Source organism: Oreochromis aureus, linkage group 12 (genome assembly GCF_013358895.1).
Source record: "Oreochromis aureus strain Israel breed Guangdong linkage group 12, ZZ_aureus, whole genome shotgun sequence".
NCBI classification, from domain to species: Eukaryota; Metazoa; Chordata; class Actinopteri; order Cichliformes; family Cichlidae; genus Oreochromis; species Oreochromis aureus.
The window spans coordinates 5,995,419-6,022,857 of record NC_052953.1 but is presented as its reverse complement, the minus strand read 5'-3'; the positions used below and the strand labels follow the sequence as shown (position 1 = coordinate 6,022,857).

Here is a 27,439-nt window from a genome sequence, read left to right as displayed (position 1 = left end):
AGTTAGTGTGGAGGACCAGAAATTTCATACGTTTTGGGGTTGTACATCTCTGTTCCTTTTATTTCGTGGCGTCCCTTTATTATTGTTTTGACTATGCTGCTGTATGGAAAATGCAGTGGGAATGTAAAGGGAAATGAGCAGTGACAGTTTTGCCTGGGTTGATTGTGCGTTGATCCATTGGTAATGCCTTAGGGCTCCAGTAGGGGGATTCGTGCGTACCCTCTTTCACTCACTTCACAGACAAGTGAAAGCGAAAGCTGCGCGTCAGTGTTATCATTCATCTATCCTCAGTATTTCCCCTGTTTAAGGTAACTGCCACGCACGGAACTCTATGAACGCGGCAACACGCGTTACTGTTGACTGTTAGCACATTATCATTGTTCATTGTAAGGAAAGAGGTGAATTGTGGACTGTTCTTGCTGAGAAGTTTCAGTTGAACTCTGTTGCTGTGTGTGCTAGCTTTTCGCTAGTGCTCCGTCATATTGTGTGACGGCTTTTCTGCTACTGTCTGTATTTAAGTTACCTTCTGAAAGACACATAGAGCGCTTAAAGTATCATTTCATTACTGTGGAAGTCAGTGAATGTGTCAGCTAACATATGTGAATTTAAAAGATGTATTTACCTTATGTTATATCATGTTTTGTACTATCTAAAGTACTCTCGTCAGTTAAAACGAATAATAAGGATAACTTAGGCTACATTCACACTGCAGGCGAAAAGCGCATAGAATCCGACTTTTTGACCCTATGCGACTCATATCCGATCATGGTATGACAGTGTGAACAGCACAAATCCGATATTTTCAAATCCGACCTGGGTCACTTTCGTATGTGGTACTGACTCCGATACATATCTGATGTTTTAGAAAGCGACTGATGTTTGAATGGTCGTGTCGCATTACGTCACTGACACAAGACAAACGCCAATTATCAGCGCCGAAGAAGCGCCCGAGCTTCCTGGCCATCCAGTGTAGATGTTAGTGAAAGTGTTGGGAAGACAGCGTTGGAGAAACGTGAATATTTTATTTGTACTGTACAATCTGCAGATTCTGACAGAAATCTGCAACTATCCTTTGAAGCACCGCTCCTCTCTAAAACGGCAATAAGGATAATTATTAGGCCATATGTAAATAACAAAATAACTTTATAAATTAAAGCACAATTGGGAAACATAAAGTCCGAAACAAGTCTTTATATTAAGGGCCATCAGTCAAACAATACTGTTTGGTCAAAGGAGTTTGCAAAGAAAAGCGTCTGGACTTCTTTAAGTTGCTTGAAGACGTTTCACCTCTCATCCGAGAAGCTTCTTCAGTTCTAAGGTCAAATGGCCGAGAGTCCCTCGGCCATTTGACCTGAAGAAGCTTCTCGGATGAGAGGTGAAACGTCTTCAAGCAACTTAAAGAAGTCCAGACGCTTTTCTTTGCAAACTCCTTTGACTACGATGACCTGGATGACTGAGAACCTTCACAGACAATACTGTTTGGTCTGGGTCAAAACAGAGCGCGTTGTGTGACGTGTTCTTTTGCGCATGCGGGCCGCTTTGAGGGTTCACACTAGTGCACGTTTGCTGTCACATTTTATTTGTAGTGTGAACAAGCAGACAAAAAAATCGGAATTGATCAAAAAATCAGAATTGAGCATTAAGACCTGCAGTGTGAACGCAGCCTTAGTTGGAAACTGTAGTCCTTAGACTGAGTGTATCAAAGCAACGAGGATATGGTTCTGATTGTGTTGTTTTTGTTAGACTCAATACAGACAAGTGAAAGCGAGAGCTGCGTGTAAGTATTATTCATTCATCTCTCCTCACTATTCCCCCTGTTTAAGGGCACAACATTAGGTTTAACATGATTACATTTGATGAAGGACTAAAGTCTTATTTGCTGCGTGAGTAAAGTGAAATATTGGTCTGTACCACTTTACTGGTAGAACATGAAGGATCAAGAATTTGCTCAAATTGATCTTATCCTGAAGAACAGAAATGTCTGTCTCTTTCAAATAAGAAATAAAGAAGCTTATTAGTGTTTCCTTGCATTATATAATTTAAACTGAATCAATGCAAGTCTTTAGCTACTGAAACCAAAGAAGACTTGAAGGACAATCTCATACTGTTCAGAGTTTCACTTTAGTTTCTCAAATTCACCTGAGTTGTTTTTCCCCCCTAAAAGAAGAAAGAAAATGTTTCGTTTTTTTAAATGGTACAATCAGTTTTACAATTTTTTCGTATTTAGAGTTAAATTAAAATCATAAACAGCCTGGGCTTCCACACCACAGTCATTTTAACTGTACATCATGCCAGTCTCTAGTTCCCAAACTTCTTGTCAGCCTCTATTTAATAAAGGAAAACAAACTCTAAATTATATCTTAAAAGAAACACACTGCTGCAGGCAATGAGCAAAGTCAGATTTAAAAGAAAAAGGTAAAACACTAAATGTTAAACATGCATTTCATAAAAATCAGTGAAATGTACATATATAAATGTTGACTCTGGAATTCAAGTAAAGATCATCAAAATTTCTCTGATTGTAACATTTGACATTAACAATGATGGGCTCCTTCCAAAACCGGAAATTACACCATAACTCTAATCAAGAGAAGGAGTTTCAGGCTCTTTTCATGATCATTTTTTATTCATACAGAAGTTTATTCTTGTTTCGTTTCTTCTCTCTTATTTTGCTTTTTGTGACTCACTGCTGTGAGTAAGAGGCTCATGACTTTAAGATAATAATTCACATCTTTATCTTAACCTTTAAATTTACATTTTTATCTTATCTAAGCCAAAACCAAAGCAGAGCTGGCAATTACATCTCACATCCACTGGTCAAGTTTAAATATTTGCCAGTCCATATTTTCCCACCTTAAACTTTGTCTCTGGTATATCTCTCATTAGTTATTAAGGTGATACAAACTCTTCAACTCAAACTCCATCTCCCCATAAGAGATGATCTAACATCTTCACATCTTTGTCTGACTCTTTCAGAGATGTGCCATCCAAACTTGGTGGCACTTGCAGTGCTGCTATGCTCTACATTGTTGGTAAATGGAGGGAAAGTCTTAGTGTTCCCTGTGGATGGAAGTCACTGGATCAACATGAATATCATCATTGAAGAGCTTCACTCCAGAGGTCATGAAGTCACAGTGGTGCGGCCAAATGACACCTGGTACATCAAGTCAGAGTCCCCTCACTACAAGACCATCACTATAAATTCCTCGGCCGGAATTGATAAAGAGCGCTTTGGGGCATTTGTAATGGAAACACTGACCATGCGTCGACAAGGTGCTTCACTTTGGACTCGATTATCAATGGAGTATGACTTAATGAAACAGCTGATTCAAATGCATGTCAAGGTGCTTGAGATGGTTGAGGGAATGTTTGAGGATACCAAGCTGATGCAGAGCCTCCATGATGCCAAATATGATTTGGTTCTGACTGATCCTTGGATTGGTACAGGTGTTCTTATGGCTCACCGTTTGGGTCTTCCACTTGTCTTTAATGTCCACTTTCATTGCCATTTTGCAATTGCACCTTCCCCACTCTCTTACATCCCTACACCCCTGTCAGAGCTGACTGACAAGATGACTTTCATTCAGCGTGTCCAGAATATGCTCTACTTTTTCTTCTTAACTTTACAAAATTGGTATATCACAGAACCAAACTACAAACCTTTTGTCCATCGTCATTTTGGCAGTGATGTACATTACATGGAGCTGTTTCAGTCAGCAGACATCTGGCTGATGAGAAATGATTTCACCTTTGAGTTCCCTCGACCCACAATGCCAAACGTTGTCTACATGTCAGGATTTCAGTGCAAACCCTCCAAGCCCCTGTCTAAAGAGCTAGAGGACTTTGTGCAGAGCTCGGGTGAACATGGTGTCATTGTGATGACACTGGGATCTGTGGTGGAAGAACTTCCAGAGGACATCACTGAAGACATTGCTGCTGCTTTTGCAGAACTTCCTCAGAAGGTGATTTGGAGGCACAAAGGCAAAAGACCATCCACCCTTGGTAATAACACGCGAATCTTGGACTGGTTGCCCCAAAATGACCTCCTGGGTCACCCCAAGACCAGAGTGTTTGTGGCCCACGGAGGCACCAATGGGATACAGGAGGCCATTTACCACGGTGTGCCCCTGGTTGGCCTGCCCCTTATATTTGACCAGGCTGATAACTTCTTCAGGATGAAAGCAAAAGGTGTGGCCAAAGTCCTTGATATTGCAACAGTGAACAAAGAAAACTTCTTGGAGGCGCTAAAGGAGGTGCTCTACCAACCATCCTACAGGGAGAAGATGAAGGAGCTGTCCAGCATCCAAAGAGATCAGCCTATGAAACCGCTGGACCGAGCCATGTTCTGGATCGAGTTTGTCATGCGGCACAAAGGAGCGGCACACTTAAGGACGGAGTCTTACAAGATGTCCAGCATCCAGTACTACTCGATGGATGTGGCAGCTTTTCTGCTGGCAGTTATTTTGCTAGTATTTACCATTTTTGTTTCAGCATTCAGGTTTCTGTTGCATAAGTTATTTTACAGAAACAAAGTCAAAAAGGAATGATGCGTGTGTCACAACATTTTTATGCTTGTTGTCTGTTCTCTATTCATGAGAAGGACAGAGATAAATTTGTACTGGCAGTCAAACAAACCTGAGTGTGTGCAGCTCAGTGCAACAATACAAATCTCACAATTGTCTAATAACCTTGATCTACTCATATTTCAGATGTGTTTTTGTTTATTTTTTCAATCTTAAAACCTTAAAATGTATATAATTGTCTTTCAGTAAAAAGTTAGAAAATGAGGCAAGCAAATCAATAAATCAGTTGTGGGTTTAAATTCATGTGACTTAGAATATTTTGCTGTTGTAAACACTTTAAGAATCACCACATTTCCTAAAATTGTCTCACAGTTAAACAGGGAGATAATTAAATGTTCCTACCCCTGTATGGTGATGATGTTTAAACCTTCATTAAGAGCACATAAGAAGAGTTTGGCCTCATGCAGTGCTCAACTATAGAATATATTTTATTATATGTATTGCTGTCGAAATGTTATAGACTTTTATGGTGATATTTTTCAAGTGCATAAAAAAAAACTTCTGTAACCTAACCAACATATTCACAGTAATATAGAAACAGTGTGCAAGTAGCTGAAATTCACTTTGTACTGTATATTTTCCCACTTTATTTTAAATGTTGCTGGAATAGAAAATAAAGTAACTTGAAATCTGATACAACTATTTTGATGCACTGTATTACATATAACCATAGATCAGTATTGATCACTTTGTTGATTTAAAAAATATATATAGAGAAAATTCTAAATTTATTATTAACATAACTACATTTAGCTGGTTGAATGATATATTCAGGATTTATGAAAGTGTTTATCTGACACCAATTTATTATGTGATTTTTCTTATTTCATCGAGGGATAATTGAAGTCTTTGGGGGGGGGGGGGGTGTCAGATTTTAGCTTTACCCTTTTCTGATATGCAACATTTAACATAAAACCCTTTCTTTTAACATGAAACATTTTAAAAGGTCTTATTGTTTTTACTCTTAAACTTTTTGACGTCTAAGTCATCATCGGCAATGACCCCGACCCCGACACTAACCCTATGAAAACAGAATATGTAATATTTAGTTATTTCAAACTGTTTACTAAGGTTTTGACGATTAGAGGAAAAACAACTAAACATTCTTGCTGACAGATATCAAAAACGAGAAAGAGTTAGTGTGGAGGACCAGAAATTTCATACGTTTTGGGGTTGTACATCTCTGTTCCTTTTATTTCGTGGCGTCCCTTTATTATTGTTTTGACTATGCTGCTGTATGGAAAATGCAGTGGGAATGTAAAGGGAAATGAGCAGTGACAGTTTTGCCTGGGTTGATTGTGCGTTGATCCATTGGTAATGCCTTAGGGCTCCAGTAGGGGGATTCGTGCGTACCCTCTTTCACTCACTTCACAAACAAGTGAAAGCGAAAGCTGCGCGTCAGTGTTATCATTCATCTATCCTCAGTATTTCCCCTGTTTAAGGTAACTGCCACGCACGGAACTCTATGAACGCGGCAACACGCGTTACTGTTGACTGTTAGCACATTATCATTGTTCATTGTAAGGAAAGAGGTGAATTGTGGACTGTTCTTGCTGAGAAGTTTCAGTTGAACTCTGTTGCTGTGTGTGCTAGCTTTCGCTAGTGCTCCGTCATATTGTGTGACGGCTTTTCTGCTACTGTCTGTATTTAAGTTACCTTCTGAAAGACACATAGAGCGCTTAAAGTATCATTTCATTACTGTGGAAGTCAGTGAATGTGTCAGCTAACATATGTGAATTTAAAAAGATGTATTTACCTTATGTTATATCATGTTTTGTACTATCTAAAGTACTCTCGTCAGTTAAAACGAATAATAAGGATAACTTAGGCTACATTCACACTGCAGGCGAAAGCGCATAGAATCCGACTTTTTTGACCCTATGCGACTCATATCCGATCATGGTATGACAGTGTGAACAGCACAAATCCGATATTTTCAAATCCGACCTGGGTCACTTTCGTATGTGGTACTGACTCCGATACATATCTGATGTTTTAGAAAGCGACTGATGTTTGAATGGTCGTGTCGCATTACGTCACTGACACAAGACAAACGCCAATTATCAGCGCCGAAGAAGCGCCCGAGCTTCCTGGCCATCCAGTGTAGATGTTAGTGAAAGTGTTGGGAAGACAGCGTTGGAGAAACGTGAACATTTTATTTGTACTGTACAATCTGCAGATTCTGACAGAAATCTGCAACTATCCTTTGAAGCACCGCTCCTCTCTAAAACGGCAATAAGGATAATTATTAGGCCATATGTAAATAACAAAATAACTTTATAAATTAAAGCACAATTGGGAAACATAAAGTCCGAAACAAGTCTTTATATTAAGGGCCATCAGTCAAACAATACTGTTTGGTCTGGGTCTAAACAGAGCGCGTTGTGTGACGTCTTCTTTTGCGCATGCGGGCCGCTTTGAGGGTTCACACTAGTGCACGTTTGCTGTCACATTTTATTTGTAGTGTGAACAAGCTGACAAAAAAATCGGATTAGATCAAAAAATCGGAATTGAGCATTAAGACCTGCAGTGTGAACGCAGCCTTAGTTGGAAACTTTAGTCCTTAGACTGAGTGTATCAAAGCAACGAGGATATGGTTCTGATTGTGTTGTTTTTGTTAGACTCAATACAGACAAGTGAAAGCGAGAGCTGCGTGTAAGTATTATTCATTCATCTCTCCTCACTATTCCCCCTGTTTAAGGGCACAACATTAGGTTTAACATGATTACATTTGATGAAGGACTAAAGTCTTATTTGCTGCGTGAGTAAAGTGAAATATTGGTCTGTACCACTTTACTGGTAGAACATGAAGGATCAAGAATTTACTCAAATTGATCTTATCCTGAAGAACAGAAATGTCTGTCTCTTTCAAATAAGAAATAAAGAATCTTATTAGTGTTTCTTTACATTATATAATTTAAACTGAATCAATGCAAGTCTTTAGCTACTGAAACCAAAGAAGACTTGAAGGATAATCTCATAGTGTTTAGAGTTTCACTTTAGTTTCTCAAATTCACCTGAGTTGTTTTTCCCCCCTAAAAAAAAGGAAGAATATTTTTCATTTTTTTAAAAGGTACAATCAGTTTTACAATTTTTTCGTATTTAGAGTTAAATTAAAATCATAAACAGCCTGGGCTTCCATTTCATAAACATCAGTGAAATGTACATATATAAATGTTGACTCTGGAATTCAAGTAAAGATCATCAAAATTTCTCTGATTGTAACATTTGACATTAACAATGATGGGCTCCTTCCAAAACCGGAAATTACACCATAACTCTAATCAAGAGAAGGAGTTTCATGCTCTTTTCATGATCATTTTTTATTCATACAGAAGTTTATTTTTGTTTCGTTTCTTCTTTCTTATTTTGTTTTTTGTGACTACGATGTTAAAAAGGTATGAAAATTTAGCAGCAAAGTCACTAACTTATCACTAATGAGGTCAACTGTACGAGATGCTCACTGCTGTGAGTAAGATGCTCATGACTTTAAGATAATAATTCACATCTTTATCTTAACCTTTAACTTTACGTTTTTATCTTATCGAAGTCAAAACCAAAGCAGAGCTGGCAAATACATCTCACATCCAGTGGTCAAGTTTAAATATTGGCCAGTCCATATTTTCCCAACTTAAACTTTATCTCAGGTATTTCTCCTTATTTATTAGGGTGATTCAAACTCTTCAACTCAAACTCCATCTCCTCATAAGAGACGATCTAACATCTTGACATCTTTGTCAGACTCTCTTTCAGAGATGTGCCATCCAAACTTGGTGGCACTTGCAGTGCTGCTATGCTCTACATTGTTGGTAAATGGAGGGAAAATCTTAGTGTTCCCTGTGGATGGAAGTCACTGGATCAACATGAATATCATCATCGCAGAGCTTCACTCCAGAGGTCATGAAGTCACAGTGGTGCGGCCAAATGACACCTGGTACATCAAGTCAGAGTCCCCTCACTACAGGACCATCACTATAAATTCCTCAGCCGGAATTGATGATGAGCGCTTTGGGGCATTTGTAATGGAAACACTGACCATGCGTCGACAAGGTGCTTCACTTTGGACTCGCTTCTCGATGGATTATTTCCTGATGACACATTTTTATCAAATGCACGTGAAGGTGCTTGAGATGGTTGAGGGAATGTTTGAGGATACCAAGCTGATGCAGAGCCTCCATGATGCCAAATATGATTTGGTTCTGACTGATCCTTGGATTGGTGCAGGTGTTCTTATGGCTCACCGTTTGGGTCTTCCACTTGTCTTTAATGTCAGATGGACTATTCAGGGTGAAGGCCATTTTGCAATTGCACCTTCCCCACTCTCATACATCCCTATACCAGGGACAGAGCTGACTGACAAGATGACTTTCATTCAGCGTGTCCAGAATATGCTCTACTTTTTCTTCACATGTTATCAAATTTGGTATATCACAGAACCAAACTACAAACCATTTGTCCGTCGTCATTTTGGCAGTGACGTACATTACATGGAGCTGTTTCAGTCAGCAGACATCTGGCTGATGAGAAATGATTTCACCTTTGAGTTCCCTCGACCCACAATGCCAAACGTTGTCTACATGTCAGGATTTCAGTGCAAACCCTCCAAGCCCCTGTCTAAAGAGCTAGAGGACTTTGTGCAGAGCTCGGGTGAACATGGTGTCATTGTGATGACACTGGGAACACTGGTAGAAGAACTTCCAGAGGACATTGCTGAAGACATTGCTGCTGCTTTTGCAGAACTTCCTCAGAAGGTGATTTGGAGGCACAAAGGCAAAAGACCATCCACCCTCGGTAATAACACGCGAATCTTGGACTGGTTGCCCCAAAATGACCTCCTGGGTCACCCCAAGACCAGAGTGTTTGTGGCCCATGGAGGCACCAATGGGATACAGGAGGCCATTTACCACGGTGTGCCCCTGGTTGGCCTGCCACTTATGTTTGACCAGGCTGATAACTTCTTCAGGATGAAAGCAAAAGGTGTGGCCAAAGTCCTTGATATTGCAACAGTGAACAAAGAAAACTTCTTGGAGGCGCTAAAGGAGGTGCTCTACCAACCATCCTACAGGGAGAAGATGAAGGAGCTGTCCAGCATCCAAAGAGATCAGCCTATGAAACCGCTGGACCGAGCCATGTTCTGGATCGAGTTTGTCATGCGGCACAAAGGAGCGGCGCACTTAAGGACGGAGTCTTACAAGATGTCCAGGATCCAGTACTACTCGATCGATGTGGCAGCTTTTCTGCTGGCAGTTATTTTGCTAGTATTTACCATTTTTGTTTCAGCATTCAGGTTTCTGTTGCATAAGTTATTTTACAGAAACAAAGTCAAAAAGGAATGATGATTGTGTTACAACATTTGTAACCACTTACTTCTGTATTTAGTTTCTGAAAATGAGCTCAATATAAATGTTTTTTGAATTTTCATCTTGTCAAGTGTGAATACAGATAAACAAGGCAATGTTGCTGACTGACATTACTGATGATGTACAGTCTTTATAATCCATACATGTACCCTTCAAAAAGTTAAATGAAATTAAAATGTAATTACAGAAAAAAAAAAACATTCGCAATTTGGCCATTATATTTACCGTAATACAGACACAGTGAGCAATATATATAATGAAAACCACACTGTTGCACTGTCTTACCTGTCAGCATTAATCACAATCTGTCAGGATTGGTTATTTAAGAAAATGCCTAAATGTTTTTATTGCTGATGTAATTATTAATCTAGCTATATTAATAATTACTACATGATTTTGGGATTTCTGCTATCTAATTAGTTTGCAGCTTCAAAAAACACAATTTAAATTCTTACTAGTTTTGTCTTTTAAACCTTTGATGTCTACAAATGTTTGGGCACACCTTCTCATTTAATGGGTTTTCTTTATTTTCTTGAGTATTTACTTTGTAGACTCTCTGTCAAGGCATCAAAACTATGAATGAACACATACTGAATTTAAACAAAAAAGTGTGAAATAACAAAAAATATTTTTGATTTTAGATTCTTCAAAATAGCCTCCCTTTGCTTTGATTACTGCTTTGCACACTCTTGGCATTCTCTCGTTGAGCTTGAAGAGGTCACTCGAAATAGTTTTCCAACAGTCTTGAAGGAGTTTCCAGAGGTCACAAGCACTTGTTGGCCTTTTTGCCTTCACTTTGCTGTCCATCTCATCCCAAACCATCTCAATTGGGTTTAGGTCAGGTGACTATGGAGGCCAGGCCATCTGGCACAGCACTCTTATCACTCTCCTTCTTTATCAAATAGCCCTTACACAGCCTGGAGGTGTGTTTGAGGTCATTGTCCTGTTGAAAAATAAATGATGGTCCAAGTAAACACAAGCCGCATGGGATGGCATGCAGCTGCATCCGTTCATATTTTCTGCATTGCACAAAGACACGGCAGGTGGAACCAAAGATCTCAAATTTGGACTCATCAGACCAAAGCACAGATTTCCAGTGGTCTAATGTCCATTCCTTGTGTTTCTTGCCCTAAACAAATTTCTTCTGCTTGATGCTTTTCCTTAGTCGTGGTTACTTAACTGCTATTTGATGATAAAGACCTGATTCACACAGTGTCCTCTGAACAGCTGATGTAGAGATGTGTCTGCTACTGGAAATAATATTTTATCAGTTATATTTTATCTGATAATAATATGTGGCATTTATCTGGGCTCTAATCTGAGGTGCTGTTAACTTGCAGTTTCTGAGGCTGGTGACTCGAATGAATTTGTCCTCAGCAGCAGAGGTGACTCTTGGTCTTCCTTTCCTGGGGTGGTCCTAATGTGAGCCAGTTTCATTGTAGCGTTTGATGGTTTTTGCGATTGCACTTGGGGGCACATTCAAAGTTTTAACAATTTTACGGATCGACTGACCTTCAGCTCTTAAAGTAATGATGAACTGTCGTTTCTCTTTACTTAGCTGATTGATTCTTGCCATAATATGAATTCTAACAGTTGTTAAATAGGGCTATCAGCTGTGTACCAATCTGACTTCTGCACAACACAACTGATGGTCCCAACCCCATTAAGAAGGCAAGAAATTCCGCAAATGAAGCCTGACAAGGCACACCTGTGAAGTGAAAACCATTTCAGGTGACTACATCACGAAGCTCACTGAGAGAAGGCTAAAGGTTTGCAACGCTGTCAACAAAGCAAAGGGTGGCTACTTTCAGGAATCTAAAATATGAGACATATTTGGAGTTATTTATCTTATATATATATATATATATATACATAATTCCAGATATCTTGCTTCTTATATTTGATGTCTTCAGTATGTATCTAAAGAAGCAGAAACATGTATTTTTACTAGAAAGTAGTAAAAATAAAGAAAACCCATTCAATGAGAAGGTGTCCAAACTTTTGACTGGTAGTGTGCATGCATCATCATCGGCAGTGACCCCAATCATAAACCTTACCCTATTATTAAGCCTAATAAACCAAACAGAATATGTATTCTTTCATTCATTTAAAGTTGTTTTCCCAAGTTTTTGACATTCAGAAAATGTTTAGGACATGGCTTTCACAGTGAATTAAAGTTCATTGAAATGTATTTGACAATGATATTTTGCATCAACCGTGATGGATTACTTCCTAAGTTTGAAATTAAATTTGAACCTTTATCAACAGTTTGATGTCTTTATTAGAATTCCTGATTATTCTTGCCCAGATCTTGTTATACTTTGTTCTTTGAATAAATTTTGAATGATTTCTTTTAACTCTTACTATTCATCAGATGTCATCTTTTACTGGAAAAGCAAAATGACTATATTTAAAACATAAAATCATGTCGATTCTGACAGAATGCTCAGTTAGTATGTGGCTAAATCACCGCTTGACCCTAATTCGGTGTATGTTGAGAGGCTAAGGTGTCTAAGGGTTTAGCCCAGGTCTACACAAGTGACCTGCTGCTGAGGTTATACAAGCCAGAGAGCAAGCAGCCACAGATCCTCCGAATCAGGCTGAAGTTCCTGGCTGTTGACTAAAAGCCAGGCAGACCAGGCTGTTGGGGCAATAACAACCCAAATAAGACTCTTTTTCTTGACCCTCTTCCTACTGCTGTACTATTGATTCATCATAATACTGATGAGTATTTAGGGGATTATCAAGCTGTGAGGCAAGAGGAGAAAAGGTTTAACTTACAGCGGCTAGTAGAAAGAAACAATTCTCCAGGACTCAGCTGGCCGTCCTGTTCCCTCTTCACGTCTGCCTCCTTGTGGTTGTTAGAGGAAGGACTACATAGAGAGAGATGGCACATATTACAGAACCACAGGACTCATTTTAATTTCATCCACCACATTTACTTTAGCAGATTAATACAAGATTGTAAAGAGGATGAGTTCATGTTTTTAATTAACTGCTCTATGAAGCCCTCCATTGTTTTTCCCCATGTAAATCAAGAAATTCAACGTGGCAAACTTTTTATTGGATTATGTTTTTCTTTCTTACTATAAAATAAACTTTATAGCCTTAAACAGTCAAAAGTCAGACAATACATTTACAGTCCTCATGTGTCATAGTTTTTCACATGAGTTCATGCTGTGCATTTATTATGTTACACATAAAAATCGTAACTTAAAAGGAATTAAACAAGTGGAACCGCACCTTCTCGGACAGACCCTCTCCTCTCCTCCCATGCTACCGTTCCTCAGCCCCTTTTGACCCGATGAGGTGATGGCAGTGGTGCGGAAAGCCGTCTCCAGGTAGCTAAGTGGCAATGTCCTGTTGACTGGCTGGTGAATCTGAGCTCCGCTCCACCGAGTCAGAGCCGCCCGGCTGCCCACATAGAAATGAACAAGGGCAGGTAAGGAGTCGAAGGCCTCGCCCTCCAAGCTGTACTGAACCCGAGTGTACGTCTCAGCGGACTGAACCACCACCTTCCCGATGAGGAAGTGAAGTGTTTTCTGCTCCCACCGGCTGGTAAGGACAAAGTCACCCTGACTGGACTGAGAGTCCCTGACGAGGAAGTCGCCATGGTTCACCACAAGGCTCTCCGACACCTGAACAGATGTTTTAATTTCTGTTAGTTATTAGACATTTCATCATTGTTACATTCATACCAATGTGATTAAAGATGCAGTGTGATGTTTCACTTTTATTTTATTTTGTCTAATTGATATATAAGGTTTATTTTAAAAATTGTTTGGAATGAATTGAGTTCAAGACAAAAAAATACAATACTAGTCACATCACTCAAAATGTATCTGTTTTTAATAGTGATGTAAACAATATTTGTGAAAGGTTTTTAACATTTGCACATCTAAACACTCAGACACAGAGGAAGAAATCCAAGTTTAAATCTCATTCCTGAAAGTGTTTCTCAAACTGTGAGGCTTGGATAGGGCTGCTGCTGGACGGTGAACCACCAGGGGAAAAAATAAAGTCAAACTAAGTTAAAGTAAACAGGATTCATGAAAAATAAACAAGCATTTCCAAACACTATCATGCTGACCTTTATTTCACTAAATTCCCTTTTCGTATTGACACTAAATGATTGTTAAGAATTGTGGAAGCATCAGCTTTTCTGCTTCTGCTTTCTGCTTTTTTGAGTTTTGTATTTAAAATCAAAACTAAGAATAGAGGGTGGCATGTATTGAACAGAGAGGAAAACCTTTTGAAGGGGTTTTGTACTATAAAGTATACCTAAACTCCTTCTAACATCATTCTGTCTCCAAAGTTTAGCCCGACGCTCCCTCTTGTGGCCTAATAGCTACATGACTGTGGTATCTGAATAAATGCAGTAGTTCAGTGGTAAGCTTTGCAGGCTAGCGCTTTGCTGTGTGGGGTTTGCAGGTTCTCCCTGTGACTGTATGGGTTCTCTCTGGGGTTTGCAAATGTGAATGGTTTCCTGTCTCTCTGTTAGCACTGCGATAAACTGGCAAACTGTCCAGAGTGTACTCCACCTTTCACCCTCTGTCTGCTGGGACAGGCCCCATTGACCCTCAACTGGATAAGCAATTAAGAAAACCCATGGAAGTTATTTCTACAGGTTCTGATTGTTCAGTTCTGCTCTGAATCCAGTTCTAGCTGGATGGGGCAAAGGCATTTCTTTAAAACAAGCTTGTTTTAATAAATTGTTTTTTCAAAACCCAAAGATACTCTCTGTTTTATCAGGAAGCAATACAGCAAATCTGACAGAAAAAGAAAAGATGCAAAAGAAAAGGTGTTCTAATGGTGATATAGTTATCCATGTTTCAGTGAGCTCATTAGTCTCTTAGATTGAAGATGCTTTTTAACACAGCATGAGCTTTTCCCCTGAAACAACAACCTTTTCCCTTCATGTAGCCTTCATTCCCACAACAGCCTATCAGCTTGTCCTTCCATTAAAGGATGTTGGATACATCTGACTTCTGAACATTACATATTTTTTAACTTCATTTTATGTTTTAGTTTTCTTCTTTATTCTCTGTAGAACTACTTTGTTACATTACTCTTTATGTTACTTTTTTGTTACTCAGTATCACCTGTGTAGATTCCGATTAACAATCTAACACTAAACCTCACACATATCTGCACAAAACAATCCCTGTCCTAATAAGGAGAACACCTAAAAGTCCTTTCCTTTCACAGCCTAGACAAATATCTGACAAAACCAACAGCAGATTCGGTGAAAAAACAGCCCACAGAGCACATCACAGGAAAAATATTTTTCCGTTAGTGGGTCGACTGTATGAACAATTATGGAAATACACACTCCTACAAGACTTTTGTTGCGTGTTGAAAAACAAACTTTGACTCTTTGGTTCATGCTCACTTACACTCTGGGTCAGGAGATGTGTAGTACTTCTGAAGGTTTCCCTGATTGGTTAAGTATGCCAGTTTTCTTTAGCTCCAGTTGCTTCATCACCAGCATCGAAACTTTGGTGATGAAGCAACTGGAGTCCAATGTTTTGAAAAAGTGAAAGGGAAAGTAAAGAAACCAAACTTAAACCAACCTTTGAAACCATACCCCCCCCAGTCACTACCATCCCCACACCCACTTAACCACCACCGCCCACTATTTCCACTCTCTTGTTTTTGTTTCATTGCTGCATTTCTAATCGATTACTATCCCACGGTCTAGTCTGTAGTGACGTCGACCAGTAACTAAGAAACTAAAGCCATTTTTGTTACGTAATGTTCAGAGCTGGTTTGTGGTGAAAACACGTGCTTGCTTGCAGGGCAGATGCTGGGAACTGTTTTTTTCTCCCCCACATGTATTTTTCCAGATATTACCTGACGTAGCCGTCAGAACCACAGTCGGGCAATTGCACTATAAATAGAAGTAGCCATTGTGAGACCACCCACTGATTCAAGCCTCTGCATTTTGAAGCTTCGTCTTTGGTCAATGCCACATTTCTTAGTTTCTTAGAGCTGGAATATTCATACACATTTAAGCTTACTAGCTAATGCTACCTACAACCAAATTCATGTTTGGTAAGTTTGGCAAGTCAATTTAATGGAGGTCATAGGCCTAGCAGGTAGTTTTTGGGTCTACCTGTTGACACACCGTGCAGCCCTGGAAATGCTTGGTCAAAATTAAACAGTCCATTAGAGTCTGGCCCGTGTGATGCCCAGTTCCATGCAAGTGATGCTGTTTAACTGTCTCGTAACAACTGAGTACCCCTCGATGCCTAAACATTGAACAGCCAGTATGTTCAGGACTGAAACAGACTATTTCCTGCCGTGTGCTGCATAAGTAGCGGTGCATAATGTCCAGAACTGATTCTCTCAACATTGCCTGAACTTAATGTATGAAAGCTAAAAACATCCTTTATTCATAGTTCCTTTTTGTGTAACCCTAAATAACACAAGTAATGAGAAGTGTTTTTAAAAATTATGAAATTTTCATGCAACAGCTGCAAAAAAAAAAGTGTGTATTTGCATGTGCATAGGTCGGAGGCAGACCTGCCAGGGGATGCATCCGTGGTACCAAGCGTGGCTCTTCAGGTTTGTGCCGCTCAGCCTCAGCTCTTCCTCCAGCTGCTTCCTCAGTTTCTCAGACGGCGCCTCCAACCAGAACTTCTCCTTGGAGAACTTAAAAGACATGACAGGCGCACGTTGAGAAACAACCCCCCCATGTACGAACACAGGAAGGCAACAACATGAGTTTAAGCCATTGTGTGACCTCTGCTGGCTAAAGGTCAAATCCCAGTCTTTTATCTTCCGCGTTTTTCCTTCCTGAAAAAAAGTCTAAACCAGATTGGCTTTTTAAAGAAATGGCTAAAATACAAGCATGTAGCCAATCTGCAGCCTTCTCTGCTGTTTTTGTGTGAATGTCTGTTAACAGAGGACAGAGTGGGATGAGGGAGGAGGAATAGAGAGAGGGAGGATGGACAGCTCTGGCATTCCCACACTGGCATCCACAGTGGCGGCACCAGAGGCCCAAAACCCAGACCCATGCTGGAGTTTTGGCCTTGTCACTGTGGCAACGTAATTGTTAGGTGGGGGTCATCGCTCAGCGGCCTTTGTCTGTCGTGTCTTTATGCAAAAAAAAAGAAGAAGAAGCTACTGTATACAAAAGTTTATGTTGAGGACAAGCTGGGAATACTGGGAGTGTGGACACACACACAAACACATTCCTCAGCTTTATAGGTGACATGTTGTTTTTCTGGTCCCTGACACCTCCCACCCCCTTCTGCTTTGACAGAATGGTTTGCCCCGTTGAACTGTGAATCAAAGGCTGGGAACGGGGCCAGGACCACTTCAAAACAAAATAAGATGGTGTGTGTGTTGTGTGGTAAAGACCTGGAAGCCTCCAGCTCTAATTTCATTAGCATTATCATTCACTGGCAGCTTGTACCATTTAGACAAGTGTGTTTGTCAAATATCCAATTATAAGTCAATGGAGTGGAAATCGTCTTGCTCTCCGCATCTCTCTCCACCTTTCCTAAACAAGGCCGCCGGCCGAGACACCACCATTGCCAGCGGTAACCAAGTCAGCTCAGAAGTATGTCACCGCAGAGGGGCCGCATTCCCCGAGGCTTTTCTGTCACTGTCCTCATTGAATTAGAGCCACAGAGCCGAGTGTAGGGAATCACAGAGGTGAGAGGTCCTATATACAGCTGGAAAAAGGCTTGACCAGAGGAAGTGAGAAAGCAAAAGGAAGCTGAATCAAAATGAGAGTAAAATATACTTTAAAGTCACACAAAAAAGTAAGCTTACTTTCACATATTCTCCTCCACCATCTGTCATGTCCCGATGCCTAAAAAACAAAGGAAACAAGTTTGATTTATTAAAAATATTAGTTTGACCTTTTTTTTTGTAAGAGTCCCCAATTACCTAACAGCTAATAATTCACATGAAAGTTTCTAAAAAAAGAGTCTAATGAGGTATTAATAACATGGCAAAATAAATATTGAACCAAGCAAATTAAAGAAGAGGGTTCTCTCTCTTCAACACATCCAATGCCACAAATAAACTCCAGCTGATCTGAGCAGAGTGTGGCAGATGACAATCAAGTAAATAAATAAACAACTATGTTTAACACATCTTAGAAAAATGTGTTGGTTTCATCTTTCTGCTAGAAAAAAACAAAATCACCAAATATCGGTATCAGTCTTTAAAATCCTGTATTGGTCAGGTTAGTATTTGTTTATTTATTTTTCTTCTACTTTTAATTTTTTGTTTCTTATTGGATGCGATACAAGAGCTCTGTGTTTTCATGAATGACGGCTGCTCTGAATAAATTAAGTGTACATAAATTGCTCAGTAGAGATCAACAGAGCAGTTATGGGAAAAGAAAAATCGATCGACCAACATACAATAAAGATCCAACCAGGAAGAATCTGGGACCAATGACTAGTTTCTGTGTCAGAAGAGTGAAGCCAAAGTGGTAGTGCCCTAAATGTGTATTCTTTTTAATGACCACCAGGGGGGCAAAGACATTGTACAGAAGTCTGTGTAAAAACAGGACTCAGCTCATTGCTGTATGACCTCACTAAACACACTAAACACAATTTTAAATAGTTTCTGGTCTCAGTTGCTACTTTAAGGTCATATTGTAATCAAGTATGTAATGATCCTCGACATGTGCAAAAACATGGGGGGGTAGAGGATAACATTATAAATATATATATAGTATATACATTGGGTGAATGTGCAGTAGAAGCAGCAGCAGGTGAATTCTGTACATTAATATGAATAGACATCTGACTATATCATTCTCAGATTCTGTGTGATGGTAGATACCGACAGCATCCAGCGCTGATTTAACTTAGGTGAAAATGAGGTCAAGATCACAGCAAATGTGACAATCAGTAAAAACTTTATATTACCCAGAATTTTTTATGGATCGTCTTCAAACTTCACAACAATAAGCTAGGCCTTGGGGGGCACGAGTATCTAGGTAGGCTAAGCATTTGCCCTTGATCATATTGTAATTTTAAAAAATGGCTGACGTCAGCATGTTATAACAAAAAATCATAAAACATCAAAGTTTCAGTATAGCCCTTGTGTTTCTCAGGGAGCCTTGTTAGAGGAGAGAGAATCGCCTGCCGCTTGATCAGCTGCCAATGACTCGTAATTGAGAAGTTGTTAACTAGCAACTGTGGGGTGGTTCAGTCAGATCTCTCCCCCCGCCCACCTCCGCCTGTCATGTCTGAGGCCGCTCAGCTCAAAGCTTCATGACGGTGTTTTACTAACCAGTATCAGACGCCACAATATTTATGTCCAACTTTTATACAGTCTATAGCTGGGAGTCAGTTAATACACTGGAGCTGCACAGCGTGTTTGCATGTAATGTTTACACCATACCATGTCGTCCTAACCCCCCATCTGCTCTGTGCAGCTACAGCTGGCACTATTTTTAGAGTTGCAGAGAAGACGGTCGCTTCTGCGACGCGTCAGAATCACAGTAGAGCCTGCAAGATGTTGAAATAGCTGACACTGCTACATCATCCACTGAACCTCCACAGGATTCAGTGTGTCTGAGTCAGGTAACTACTAAATGTAGCCACGGGGGCTTTGGTGCCCGCTGTTTCCAGAAACCACATTTTATGCAACTTTCAACAAACATTCAACGTGTTTTGTAATTTTCATCTACTGTGACATATTTCCTGTCGCACTCATGCAAGATTAGAGTTTAAACTGTTGCAGAGTCGTGGTCTGACAACGTGTCATTGACATAGCAACTCTATGGTATCAGATGCAAAACAGCAAACAACTGACATCATGGTCACATTCAGCTTTTTTCTTTTATTGTTCGGCCTTGATTAAAGGCTGGAAATCCAACAGCCCTGTTTTCAAACAGCACGTTTTCCTTATTGTTTGTCATTAAATTTACTTGATTTTTTAAAAATCCCATATCTTGATATGTGAGTAGCAGTATTATCATAGTTCTGGTAGCAGCAGCAGAAGTTGTACATGCTTTTTTCTGTCTCCTGTCCATCGGCCCTCTTGCGAAACTCTCTGACAGCAGCAGTGAGTTCATTCGACACCGCCCAGCAACAACATGCAACCCAACAAACTCCTCCAGGGAGGATTGGGAATATTCCTGCTCATATCTGCAAACGGTCTGTTTTTCAGACTGAAGCAAAAGAAACATTTTTTCTCCATGATGTCCATCCACACAACAGCTGGATCCTCACCAAATCTGAGGCCTTTGGGGCTCACAAAACTAAACTCAGCACCCAGAGGACCACTGACACTTTTAAAATGATGCTTTAAACAAAAAAAAACAAAAAAAAAACCCAAAAGCTTTGTTTCTTTCTGACAGCTCTGATGCGTTATGTCAGCGCAGAAACACAGCACACTGGCAGGGTGAAACTCTCTGCTCTTCCTCAACTGGCTGCATACTTCCAAGAGTCAAGGGAGGTGACCTTTTGTTCCCAAACACAAACTCTGAGTACAGGCAGCACACACTCACAGATGTGGACATACAGCATGAGAAACTCGCTGGCATTCAAAAACTAAACCCCACGCAGATGATTTTAAGCCCTGATATACTGCTTGTGCTGTTTCGGAATGATGCAGACGCTCACTGGCTGTTTTAATTATTAGATTAAACCCTTTAGGGCTAGAAAGGAGGAGGAGGGGGGGGGGTATTTTTATGGTATTATTGAGGACAATATAATAAACAGGAAGTCAGAGAAAGACAAAGCTCCCAGGATACAACACGGCACCCCATTCATTCCAGTAAAAGCTGCTTCATAAGTGCTTCTTCAAACTCAGGGCTGAAAAACTCCAAGCTTCCAAGTATCAGGATGTTCCAATTCTGAGATCCTTGGAGCGAATAAAAACAGAGAGCACCTCTACCCCTACGACACATCACACAGAATAAAATAAAATAAATGCATGCCTAGATGTTCCAAATGGTTTAAAAGCGAGTATGGATACAGTCGTCCGATGTGGATCAGATATCGGGTGACAGCAAACGACCACATATGATAGCAGTAAAGACTGAAAGTGCAAATGCAAATATATTTTTACATTTTTTCTTTTTATCTATCTTGTAATCGACTGTAGCTTATTACTTAACCAATAAATGCAGGTTCAGAACATTTATATTGTATTATATATTTGTTATATTCATGTAATTATTTATTAAAAAGTTAAGCTGATTTTTCCATTCAAAACACATAATGACTCAGTCATTTCCTTGCAATGAGGAATGTAGCTTATTACTTATTAATGACGAATTCTGTAAAAATAGGATGTGAACCTCCTTGAGAACAGGAAAAAAGACTGGTGGTTGCCCGGTGATTGTGTTTAAATTTTTCACTACTTTTCACACAACCCAGAGGATAAAAGAGTAACGCCCTCAACCCTGAGGTCTCTGTAAGGAGACGGCTCAGGTCACCTGATGTGAGATATAATGATAGATGTTTTTATCTCTATTTAAAGGCGACAAACTGGAGACCTGCAGCTATATCTAAGAATAAGCTTATAACCAGCTTATAACCAGTGGTCAACATCCACCTATACGTGGACAGGATACCTTCACACTCGGTCAATATTCTTCTGCTCACATTTTTTCTTCACACTTGGAGCAAACCACAGTTAAAGTCTGTTCACTGTTAAGTTATAAGAGTGCTTGCGGTGGCCTTATCCATGAGGGGGAAACTCCCTCCACTTCAGGGCTGCACTCCTCAAACCAGCACCAAATCTTACAGCAGTTCCTGCTCTGACTGCCAGCAGCTGTTACGCCATCAAACAACAGCCACACAGTCAGAGAGACTCTGCCTGTGGTTTAACGCTTCCCTAATAATGACATTAGTTGCAAAGAGCTGAGGCTGACTGCAACAAACACAGAGTGGAAAAAGAAAGTCACCAAACCTGGATGACTTTTTAAAAGCAGGTCAAGTTCAGCCTCAATGACCACTTCTGCTCTGATGGCTTCTTAAACTTGAATTACCTCCTTTATTGCAATGAGGTGAGAATTCAGAACGTGCTCAGTTCTGGCAGTGCAATTCCTCTGAAACTGTGAACAGCTGAAAGCTGATGTGACACCTCTGTGGCTGCGCTGTGGGTAATTTTAGGAAACTAAAACTGCTCTTCTGTACTCTTACTAATAATTTGAGAAATCTCCAATTCGCCTGTCTCATCGATCGTTCGTGGGATATGCCTCAAACTTGATGGGTTTCTGGTCGTTTGGATGAAGAGTTCTCATCGTTTTCCTGGTCCTAGTGAGTCCACTACTGTGACTGTGGCTCCACTTTATCTGCAGGGACGGGGCCCACATACAAACACAGCCATGTTTGTTTAAATATCTTTGTGAGGGCATTCATCCACATGAACGCACGTCACTTAGTTTAGCGATACCACATCTAAAAGTGTCCGACATGGCGGTGTTTTGGTCCCACACTGAGGTTTGAAGACCATCGTCTACATCTTAAGGCTTTGTACTGTCCCCATGGTGCAGGGTTGAAATGTGGAATAACAAAATTCAGACCAGTTCTCAAAAAGACAAACAGGCATTTAAAAAAATGTTAGTCTTTGGTTTCCTGTGACAAACAGCTTAAGTCATTCAGTTATGTTTTCACTACATGCACATTCAACAAGTGTGACCATACAGCGTTCTTCTTTTCAAACCAGCAACTTCCAATTAACTGCACAGTCAGGGAAAATCTGTAAGTTGGGGCTACACTTACCCAGAACAGGCACTGCACCAGTAGTTAAAAGAAACACACTGTTAATGGGAGGCTGGACGTTTAAAAGTCGTCTCTGTTTATCCAGAAATCCACTCTGAACCTTTTTCCCTGACAGCTACGGGACACCATTTCCTCTGATTCTGCTACTGAAAGTCGATAATAAAACTAAAAGCTTTCCTTCGAGGCTGATGTGAGTCTTAAAGCCGTTTGCTGTTAGTTTTTTAAACAGATACAGAAGTTTTTTGGTTGGGAGATCTTCTTTCTCCTAAAGCTTTGAGTTTGAAAGAACGGGTGCTCGTCGCCCCTAACTGGACTTTCTGAACATGACTCACTGTGTCTGTGTAGTTTGTGCTTTTTGGAGAGTTTTTAATAGAATTATCTGACCAATAATACAACTTTCTGTCTGCTACAAAACATCTGAGATGTGTTAGCGTCAGTGCTGGTGACTGATATTCTTAGCACTAGTTGATAGGTACTTGTCTTCTGTGTGATGCACACATACAGTCTATGAATAAAGACAAACACCTCTTCCTTCAGATATGGTTATTTCTGTCTCCAAAACATTAATAAATAAAATGACAGGAGCCAAAATGCTAACAATAAGACTTCATAATGAAACAACATAAGACGATTTTTAAGTAAAACAACCAAATATTCATCATTCTCATCATTTCAGAGGTTGTTGTTTTACAGATACAGACACATTTCCTTTTACTTTCACTCTTGTTGGCCTTCGTTAACCTCTTGAATTCTCTGAATTGAATTCGCAGGTTAAGCGAGTTCAAATCAAATGATCAGGCTGGTGATAATTAGCAGGCCTGTTATCACAGCTGTCAGATGAACTGTATATGAAGTTGAGATTTTGGATGTATCGATATTTTGTTCAATTTTTTGAGCACTTTTGCGACTCTGACTTTGTAAATTTTTTTCAACTCTGAGCTTTATTTTTCCAGTAATTCACTGGTATCAGATATTACTACATCTACATGAATCACACCGTCACTTCACTGTTTTACTCAAATGTTTGGTGACATTTAGAAGCTTGAAACAGATCTTTGCAAACGAAAACTAACTTAAAGTCAAATTCTGATGATTTTAGTTTTTACAAACTAAATTCTTAATTACAGCATAATGTTAATAGGAATAACAGGACAATATCTACTGGAAAAAACAATTACCAAAAAATTCAATTTCATGCTACACACCAGAATTTGTCACAGAGTTTGTGACGTTTCCTTAGTCTAGAAAAAAAATTTAATTTTTGACTTTCATTTGGGGAAATAAAGACATGCCAAAGTAATCTTAAGTGTTTTTTACTGTCTGTGCTTTATTTTCTGATTTATAAACTTTAATTCAGGTTTTTACCCACATTTGAAGACCTGATCATTTACTTCAGCTTGATTAAGACTTTTACCTGCAGGGCCATAACATTTAAGTAATTCCATAGCCTTTTATTTGTATGAGATTCATTCATTTCTTTTATAATTTGGATGCTTTTCCTTGAAGCCAGCACTAAGCGACTGACACAAGGTCGCGAAACTGTGACAGCATGCAGCGGGACATACAAGTCAGGTGGAAAAGAGACGAAGTTAAACCTGCTGCTGCATCTCTGCCAAAGAAGTCTTATCACTATTCAGAGTGAAGCAGCGCAGGATCAAATTCCTCCGCTTATGTAACTAACAGACCGGTCCAGAGCCAGCAAGCCCACTCACTTCAAAGTCGACTTGTAGCTAGTAAATGTTTTACTGATCCTCGTTTCAGGTTTTATGGCACCAAACTAACCAAAAACACGCCTCTATTTCCGCCTTTAAAAATATACTTCAAACGAAAAAAAAAGCGATCGAAGGGATAAAAATATCAAAGCCTCGGAGCTGAAACTGAAGCAGATTAACAGATGATCGTGACAGATAGTTTTCTCTGACTGTCTCTCTGTTTCAGAAAAAAACTCAGTTTGTGTGTGTTCATATTAAAGAAACACAAACCCTGATCTCACAGCCTGCCTCTGTGTTATCAGTGAATAAAGAGTTAATAGCGGATGCGGTTTTCTCACCTTTCCCTCCTCGCACCGCTTAACTTTAAGTCCCCAACTTCACACATCTTGTCCCGAGGTCAGTCCTCACGGCTTTGCCCAGCTGACTGATAGCCGCGGTGAGTGGGAGCGGTGCTACTGCGCATGTCCGCAGCGACAGCCACTTTCACAGTGCATTTTAATCTTCATGTGTTGAATATTTGAGAGTTTTATTTTTTAGAGAGTGTCATAATGTTACTTAGTTTCTTTTCAATAATTAATTAGTTATTATTTTACCACAGAGTTACTTTTATTGTCTCTTCTGTTACAGACTATATTTTCTATTATTTCATTGTATTTACATTTTTAGATCTATTCATTTTAAATATTTTTATCCAGCATTATTTGATTCAGTGACTCGAGCTTATAGAGTGTTGTGCATTTTATATTATTTTTTATTTTAATATAAGTAGATTTAATTTTTATGTTTTATTTTTAATATTTATATCTTTTTATTTTTAATAGATAATTTAATAGACCAATAGATCGATTAAGTGACTGATTTATTTCAGGTCAAGTCAATATTAAATTTATTTCCGCTAAAAAGCAGCTGGGTGTCAGGTCATGAAACATGACCTTTTTTCAAACTCTCGTGATTATTATTATTTTCTACTAATAGTTTTTCTCACAAAGACACTTTTGTGAATTTTCAGTCTGTTTTTCTTATGTTTCTAAGTAAAAACGTTTTTCTACTGATATGAATTGACTGCCTGAATAACAATCAGGATGTGTACTTCTGACCTGCATCTTCTGAGAGAAAAATAAATAAACATCTCACTTGTCAGCATACTCCACTTCCTGTGAGCTTTTCACGGTTGTGGTGGTTTCCTGTGTACGTGTGACGCCTCGCGGTCTCTCTGTTTGGGGGTCCAGGTGGCTGTGGGCTGTTTCAGCTATAGGATCCATCGGCACATACAGATCCTGGTTCGAAGTGGCCTTGTGGCTCTTAACTGAAAGCTCTCTGGCTATTTCTAAATCATTCTTGCTCTTTAATGCCTCACTGCTGGTTAAAGGTTCCACAGCAGGATCACAGCTGTCAGATTCTGAGGTCAAAGGTGAAGTCCGGCTGGATGTCGGTGTCACTGGCAGTGACCGGGCCAACGCAGAAGCTGGCTGAGGCTTTTCCATATTGTTCACACTAAGGCTTGTCAGAGCACCAAGCAGGGGCGAGTCCCGGACATGCTCTCCCGCCTTCAAATTGCCCTGCCTCTCGCTCATCCCTTTCTCCTCCTCCTCCTCCTCCTCTGTCTTGGCCTTCTTCTCCTTCAGCCCCTTGAAGCTCTTCTTCTGCTTGTCATTGCGAGGCACAGTCCCCACATGTGTGTACATCTCACAGGATCGGGCGTAGGTGGAGCTGTGGAGGCAGGACTCCATGTCGTCCACCGACTGGTTGCCCATCCCTGCAGATTTGCCCCCGGAAAGGTTCCCATCACACTCCAGGGGCTCTTTGGTGCTCTTCTTCCCCGTTGAGCGGCGGAAGGAGAGGTTGGAGAGGCTCCCGAACAGTTTTAAATCTGGAGAAGAAGAGTTAGTTAAAAAGGGGTTTACATTTTTTTTAAAGTGCAAAAACGTTAATAAAGGGATTTTGAAATTACGCAGATGGAGAACACTTGCAAAAATCAATCAAGCAAAATACATTCTTTGAAAACTTTCAGCCCTTCATTGAGTCAAAAGTGTATAAATTGCTTTGCTTCTGGTTCAGACTTTCATGGATATTGATGTGTCAACAGAACTGCAGGGTTGGAAAATGTTTTAACTAAAAGATATGAAAAAATAAAACTGGTTATGAATGACACGGATTGTATGATGGCAGCTTAGAGTATATAAATGATGGATTTAGCTTTTGGCTCTGAATAATGAAGTGCTTTCAGTCTTCCGAATGGCCAACAGGGGGTGACTCCTTTGGTTGCAAAAGCATGTCTGAATGTATAGAAGACTATGAGAAATTTAGCCTCTTCTGATTTAATCTATGACATCAGTATACACTTTGCTGGTGACTTTATGGTCTTAATTGCCCGTTTAAAGTCCTCCATCCACCCATTCTCTTCCGGTTATCCTTATCAGTGACACAGGGAGGCTGGAGCCTATCCCAGCTATTACAGGGCTAACACAGAGCAACAGCCAATTTAAAATCACCAAACTAACCCTACTCATTATGTCTTTGGACTGTAGGAGGAAGCTGGAGTACCTGTAGAAAGCCCACGCAAAAACGGGGAAAACATGAAAACTCTAATCAGAAAGTCCCCATCCAGATTTCCTGAAAAGGAACAGAGCTAACCACTGTACTGACCCAGCTTAAAGTCCTCTTTAATAAAACTTGATGTTCATTTTGTAAATGTTAGTCCCATTTAGAGTGAAATAGACGGGTAAGCAGGGTATAGAGTGTACAGTGATTTTGGCTTCCTTGTCAGATCCCTGTATGAGGTCTGGTTTTATTTAAAAAAAAAAAAAAAATTAAAAAAAACACCTGGCAGTGACCTAAAATGCCAGCTGTTTCCTCCCTGTTGTGTCATATACAGATGTTTTCTCAAAGCTGCTGCTGTCTCACATTTCTGTCCAAAGGTTTTGTGCAGCATTTGCCACAGTAGGGCTCATTCTCACTCTCAGCACGTCACAAATTGCAATAGTAACAAGGTCTTGGCATCACATTCAAATGCAATAGTCGACCTGTAACCTCATATTTTGAACCAAACCTCAGAAAAACCACGTTTTTCTAACCCT

The 27,439-nt window shown here is 39.9% G+C and overlaps 2 protein-coding genes across 9 annotated transcripts in view; one reads left to right on the top strand and one right to left on the bottom strand.

Annotated features, from left to right (window-relative positions):
* The window catches only part of sh2d3cb (SH2 domain containing 3Cb), a 75,633-nt gene that overhangs the window by 41,728 nt on the left and 6,466 nt on the right, over positions 1-27,439 (bottom strand). The window contains exons 2-6 of one of the 2 annotated variants that reach the window (XM_031734836.2): positions 25,497-26,232; positions 17,726-17,765; positions 16,469-16,597; positions 13,187-13,581; positions 12,725-12,816 (exon numbers count right to left, since the gene is read on the bottom strand). In XM_031734836.2, coding sequence (XP_031590696.1) covers positions 12,725-12,816; positions 13,187-13,581; positions 16,469-16,597; positions 17,726-17,765; positions 25,497-26,232 — 1,392 coding nt within the window. Of the gene's footprint in view, positions 1-12,724; positions 12,817-13,186; positions 13,582-16,468; positions 16,598-17,725; positions 17,766-24,700; positions 24,835-25,496; positions 26,233-27,439 lie in introns of those variants that run through there. The other variant, XM_031734837.2, reaches the window with a different exon arrangement.
* On the top strand, positions 47-10,002 carry LOC116316295 (UDP-glucuronosyltransferase 2A2-like). Of its 7 annotated transcripts, none has more exons than XM_039621257.1 (4): positions 47-308; positions 1,744-1,777; positions 2,977-3,344; positions 8,705-10,002. In XM_039621257.1, the coding sequence occupies exons 3-4, from the start codon at positions 2,979-2,981 to the stop codon at positions 9,917-9,919; spliced, it is 1,581 nt and encodes a 526-aa protein (XP_039477191.1). In that variant the 5' UTR covers positions 47-308; positions 1,744-1,777; positions 2,977-2,978; the 3' UTR covers positions 9,920-10,002. The 7 variants fall into 7 exon arrangements, with proteins under 7 accessions (XP_039477191.1, XP_039477192.1, XP_039477195.1 ...); XM_039621261.1 differs by having other exon boundaries at positions 52-308; positions 2,977-4,541; positions 9,914-10,002; XM_039621258.1 differs by lacking the exon at positions 1,744-1,777.

What these genes read in the sequence shown, in the direction of transcription:
- LOC116316295 (XM_039621258.1), top strand. Translation starts at nt 2,979, where the DNA reads ATGTGCCATCCAAACTTGGTGGCACTTGCAGTGCTGCTATGCTCTACA. An exon ending in TGATTCAAATGCATGTCAAG is followed by an intron (nt 3,345 to 8,704) that starts GTGCTTGAGATG and finishes ATGCACGTGAAG; the next exon opens with GTGCTTGAGATGGTTGAGGG.